The sequence below is a fragment of the Atta cephalotes genome, assembly GCF_000143395.1.
Source record: "Atta cephalotes unplaced genomic scaffold scaffold00015, whole genome shotgun sequence".
Classification (NCBI taxonomy): domain Eukaryota; kingdom Metazoa; phylum Arthropoda; class Insecta; order Hymenoptera; family Formicidae; genus Atta; species Atta cephalotes.
In genome coordinates this window covers 2,609,656-2,615,811 of record NW_012130079.1, presented here as the reverse complement: position 1 = coordinate 2,615,811, position 6,156 = coordinate 2,609,656, and the positions used below count along the sequence as shown (strand labels likewise).

At 31.7% G+C, this 6,156-nt stretch overlaps 1 protein-coding gene across 1 annotated transcript; it reads right to left on the bottom strand.

Annotated features, from left to right (window-relative positions):
- Window positions 1–1,883: 1,883 nt before the first annotated feature.
- LOC105618017 (26S proteasome non-ATPase regulatory subunit 6) lies at window positions 1,884–4,245 on the bottom strand. The gene is made up of 5 exons (XM_012199555.1): window positions 4,101–4,245; window positions 3,358–3,709; window positions 2,935–3,263; window positions 2,694–2,862; window positions 1,884–2,148 (listed from the first exon to the last, which is right to left on the bottom strand). The coding sequence occupies exons 1-5, from the start codon at window positions 4,243–4,245 to the stop codon at window positions 1,974–1,976; spliced, it is 1,170 nt and encodes a 389-aa protein (XP_012054945.1). The 3' UTR covers window positions 1,884–1,973.
- Window positions 4,246–6,156: the final 1,911 nt, after the last annotated feature.

Below are 6,156 nucleotides of genomic sequence, written 5' to 3'. Positions count from 1 at the left end.
GATCAAAGTCTCGCTACAAATGCTTTGAAGCATTTGATGGACCAATTAGAAGAAAGAATTTTACAAACTAACCAATTAAAAAAAGCTTCAAAGCATTTGCAGAATCGCATTGACCATATCCAGTGATTGTGTGTATTACAGCGCTTCACCACATAAATGGCTGAAACTTATAGACGTGAAAAAGTGACGAAATTTATGTATTACATGCCGTTTCATTATTATTTGCTTAATTGTGAAAATATTGTCTCGTACTTATCAAAGTAATTATCGATGAAAACTAAAGTTAACTTGGAATTTTATATGTAAAAACGTATATTTTACTCGTTTCAACAGTTGTCAGACCATGTATTTCTGTCCGAATACAAGGCTCACTTTACGTGTCTTTTACAACTATTTACTGATTGTCGAGGAAACGACAATTTTCATCGATTTTTATCAGTGTTTTAAAATGATTTCGTCATTTTGTTTCGAACAAATTGTCTTACAAATGGCATGCAACGTAACATAAATTAATTAACATAAATCGCTTCTGACGTCACAATTCCAACATAGTCGCCATGACTACTCAGGGCAAGTTGAATTTAGAACTACGAGTAGTTTTTTATGTATAATATAATGTATAATGCGTACAAAACGTAAAAACGTACGTATAATACGTATGGTAGCGTTTAACATTCAAAATTAGATTAATGTTTAAGGGGATTCTGTTCTCAAGTGTCACCAAATTTTTATCTCCTAGAATTTCATAGAGTAAATGTACGTATGTAATGTGTAAATTTCAAATTTTATCATAATGAATGCAATCTCAATTTTAATCTCTATTGATGACTTGCCACTAGGTTAGAGTGAACGTAATTCTTGCTTGTGTCATCTTTAATTTTTCAAAGTTTCTGCGAAATGCAATTTGTGTATTTGATTTCATTATAAATGTGAAAGTCAGAGTTATCTTGTTACTGACAATTTTTAATTCTCGTGTACGGAAAAAAGTTTTGCGCTATTGCGGTATAACGCAGCAGAGTATTCCGTTGCAGATGCTTAAAATCTTCATTAAATATAGATATGCTTCTTCTAAAATTGACAACGGATGCTCAAGGATTCTTCCTTTTATCTGATTAATTTAGTGTAACTATTAATTTTTTGATCTAATTTCTACATTGTTCATTTCGGCCTAGCGGCAAGCTATCATAGAGATTGCAATTGAGATTGTTCTGTTATTCACTACGAAAAAATAAAAAATTTACGTTACAAATACTTTACAAAACCTTAAAAATTTTAATAGGGAAAAATTTGATTGGTAATTGAAAACAGAATCCCCTACATTAACTTAATCTCGACGAATATATCTCTCTGGTTAAACGCTACACTAGAATCGTTCATGGAGCTTGCTAACGCTATCGCGCTATTGGCTCCAAGAATAGCATTGGTAGCATTTGCATAGCGCGAATAGTGTCTCCCCGAACGCACTCTTTGTCAGAGGATAGTAATGCGCGGCAGAACTTTGCAGTTACAGGTTTGAGCTGTCATGTCTTCTCTCAGGTTTCTCTCTGGGAAAAATCAATTAACTACAATCGAGCATTCCCTTGTTGTTCGACTGTAACAGGGGAATACTCGAGTGTAGTTGGTTGATTCTTACATTCTAATTTGATTTGAACCTTCGGTAGAAACTAGGCCACTATCATTTAACTTTCTTTTAAGTAACGTTTGTCGACTCATTGCGAAGAAATAAGTATTAACTCAACGATGGGGATATTCAGGCTGCAAAATATAAATAAATCACATTATACATTCCGCAAGGAATATTCGTGTATCTTGTTTACAAAATCAAACGTGACTTTTAGCTTTCTTTGTTACAAAATCCGAGCCAAAACTTAACATACAGACTCTTTAAAACAGATACACAATCATTTAATCAATCTTGATTGTTTTTTAATACAATAGTAAGATAATCTCTGTGATTATACAAATACACGAAATTAAATATTAATAACACGCGACAATTTCTGCACCCTGTTGAGTAGAAGATCCCCTTGCTTCACCATCGCTTGATATTGCCAATTCTTGCTATCCGGCCGATTTGTTTCGACTACTCCTCCAACTCGATCGACTTTACAATGTAATCGGCCTGCTGCTATGAAGCGTGACAGTTCTCTAAATAAATATTCAAGAGCATTAATAGTCGACTTTGATATCTATTTTTATGTAAATCTTTACAATTTCCAGTTCAAGCAAACTGTACTGATTATTTGTCGATTTTGAAACACAATCTTAAACTGAAGCCAGAGAGTTTATAATTTTAATTAAATACAAATTAAAATAAATTAATAATATTTGTGACTCCAAAAATAAATTTAATACAAATAAAATATGAGCGGATATTAGTGCATAAATTACATATCCATAAGTGTTAAAATATAATTTGCAAGCAATTAAGAAGTAATAATCAAATGAAGTTAAAGTAAAATGTAAACTGTAAATGAGTTTCGTTTCTGAATTTGTGTGAGTTTTCTTTAATATAATAATTAAGTAAAATTAAGTACAAACTGAAATACTTACAAATTGTATTCCATTGCTTATGAATATATTAATATAATTTATTAACAACTAAAGAGATTCATATAAGCATTTTAGTTGATTTAATTAAATTGTGTTAAAATTGACAACAAACTCGATACAAATTAATAACAATCACTCACTGATCAATGTATTCCACTGTGACACCAAATGCTTCAGCCATATACTGGAGAGTTAAAGACCGATAGGATTCCAATAGTTGAGTATATGCGAGAATTCTCATTTCCCGAACGTAATATCGATAATGAGGAAATATTAAATAATCTCGACGCAGCAATCCTTCGACATGCGCTGAAACATTATTGTAATAATTGCAGGATCCTTCAAATATAAAGTAGAATTTAAACTGTCTTTCATACTTACCAAGATTCTTGAAAAAATCTGCATAATGACAATTATACAATGAGAACAAGTAATCCTTGACGTCTGGATTACTATGAAGAACCTCCAATATCTCGGAGCCCTTAATAATTTTGTCTCTCAGTTCATTCCGCGGAAGACTTATCATACTTAAGTATACTGTGTATCTCACAAAAGTGTTATAATCCATGAGTTCATAACTCGTAAATGTGCTAATTGTATCCAAAAAGAAATTTGCAGCTTCCTTAAAGTTACGAACTGCTATGCAATATATTCCCTGATAAACTTTCAAACGATTTCGTCTATCCCAATCGCCACCTTCTTCTATCAAGCTGCAAAATATGAGCAAAATGTATTAATTATTACAAAGTAATTATTACAAAGTATATGAATCGATATAAAGATCTTCTTTTTGCTTTCATTTACCTCTTAGCTTTCTCAATATTTCTAGTGATGTGATCATGATCCAAATAGAACAAGCCAATCCTAATATTGTGAAATATAATATCTAATCTGTGCCCTAATGATACTGTCTTATCATATGTTTTCCTAAATGCCGAGATTGCATCTTCTTTATCGCCTATTCGACAGAGATATTCGGATTTCTTTAAGTTGGCTTCCCGAACCTCCATCTCACCGAGATTTTTCTCAGCGTCCTCAATAGCATCATCAAGTTTCTTTAACTGTTCTACATTATGTGCCTTCATCGTTGCAAGAAGAGTTTCGTCCACAGGCCAATTCAGATCTTTACAAACTTCTTCATAGAACGGAGCCATATCTATTCACAAAAATTGTCTTTATTTATTATAAAATTATACTAAGAAATAATTAAAAAATTAATAAATTGATGATAGTTAATAACCACGTCTATTTAAAAAAAAATATTATTACTTTTATTTTTTATTCCAAAAGAAAAATTATATTATAAGAACTACAAATAATTAATTCATTAAAGATAATGAATTAATAAACTGATCAAAGCAGTTAATAATAGAGGTTATGTTTCGAACAATAACAGATGACGAGATAATATATCCAGCGATAGACCGATAAGAAGAAAGGAAATGACAAGGTATTATATTAGACAGATTAAGTTACGCTGTCGAAAATTATATCAAACTTTTCGAAATAACGTGACAAGCAGTCGAAAGAAAAAGATGCAGTCTCACTGTCGGCTTTGATGGCATCCAGGAGTTTGGTCTTCAAAAAGGCATCATCTACATGTTCGCGGAGACCCAATAGGAACTTCGTCTGTGCCAACTCCAAATTCGGGTTCTTCTCCAAACCCTCTTCCTCCAGATTTTCCAGCGGCATTGTGAATTATTAATTCGATAGAACGACGCCCGTAATGAATTGATACCTTCCCTTTTTAGGTTAAGAAGCTTTATGATCCGAGACACTTCCTTAAAAGGACTTTTTAATTTGCAGCATTTCCGGAAGATGGCGCTACCATATCTATCTTTCCGTTTACGGTGCTTCAATAGATGGCGTGATCATATTTATCGCTTGTTCATCCGTGTAATCTTCAATTTTTGCTAGTCATTCTCACTTAGAAAAATATCTATAAAATTATTTCACGAGATGGTATTAAAAAGTACTATTTTTCCGCTTTTTAATGCTTGTTTCAGAAGAAATCAGAAGTAACGTAATTTTATAAATTGATATGTAGAATCAGTCAGATGAATGTAGAGAATTTAATTAACGTAAATTAAAGTATAATTATACAAGGCTGTATTTAAAAGACAAAATTGAGATTTCAAAAGCAGGTAGACAAAATGCAGCAACTCAAGACTGTTACATTAAACGTTCGTTAATTTTGAAAGTCAGGGCTCCGAAATTTGCTCTCATGTAACGTGATAAAACTTTCATTATTGAGCACATCAACAGCAGGAACAAAAGAGGAGGTTGCTCAAGCAAAACACAAGTCATCTCCCAATTTATGATTCACTTTTATATTATTTTGATATTATCGTGACTTGCTGCTCTACTTAGGCTGGAATGACTAACGCACTCCGTTTACTTCAACGAATCAATTTATTTACTTTTTTTTTTGACACATATTGCCATTGATTGAGACAAGATGAGTCTAGAGAAACAGAAAACTCTGTCCCTACAGGATTCATTTAATATTTAAAAATCAACCACGAAGGATCTCTCGCAGTGATAAATTTTGTTCCATTAAGTGTCGTTTAAGTATGTCTAGTTCCTTCATTTCCTTTTCAATCAAAAATTCTATTCTTCCAATACTCGGAATTATTTCTACTCGTCTGGATTCCCGCTTATTTTTCTTCACGACGATAACGAAGTGGAATTAGTGACATTTAATTCTCACAATTTGCGTCATAAGAATTCAACAGCTGATTCGAAACCAAAGACGATTTCAGCTTGATTGTTATCAATAATTATTGATTTCTCTAATATTCACGAAGCTAATTGACGATTCGCGAAATCGAAACAGATAGAAAACAGCAGAGAGATTCGATCTCCTCCTGAAATCAGAAACAAGGAGAATAAAACCTTGATCGTCTCGCAATCGAGGGAGATAATCATCGCCATACCTAACCTTGCAAAATAATAATCGTCAACATATAAATTCCTTTTCCTTGTTACTTTTTTTTAAAATTTAATATACGTAATGTAACAATTTAACCACACGACACACAGCTTATACAGTGTGATTCTTTAATAATAATAAACGTGCACATCAACTTTGTTCTCTTAATCGACTTCGATAATGAATCTAAAATTCTAGACGATTGGCTCATTAAAATATTTATCTTATTGGCCTCATTAGACAATTATGGGTGAGGATATCGAAATTTCGCGCGATTCTGCATATATCCGGCATAAAAGATTCTCAGCGAATGATTTAATTGGAAACATCTAGTTTATTATTCTTATCCAGGTAAAACACAGAATCACAATTAAGTCATAATAATATTATAGGACATCATCACAACGTTATTTCCCAGTCAGAAATGATAATGAAATCGACATCGATTTAATTTATTATTTCTGACTGGGTTAATACTTAAAAATGAATTTATAAACAAATAAGGTGATGATGAGATATTCTTATTATATTATTATGACTTCTATGTTCTACGTAGTAATTCTCTTCAAAGAATAAAATTTAATTTTTCTATTTACTTCTTCGATCGATTATATATATTATATATACATATATATATATATATATATATATATATATATATATACTACACA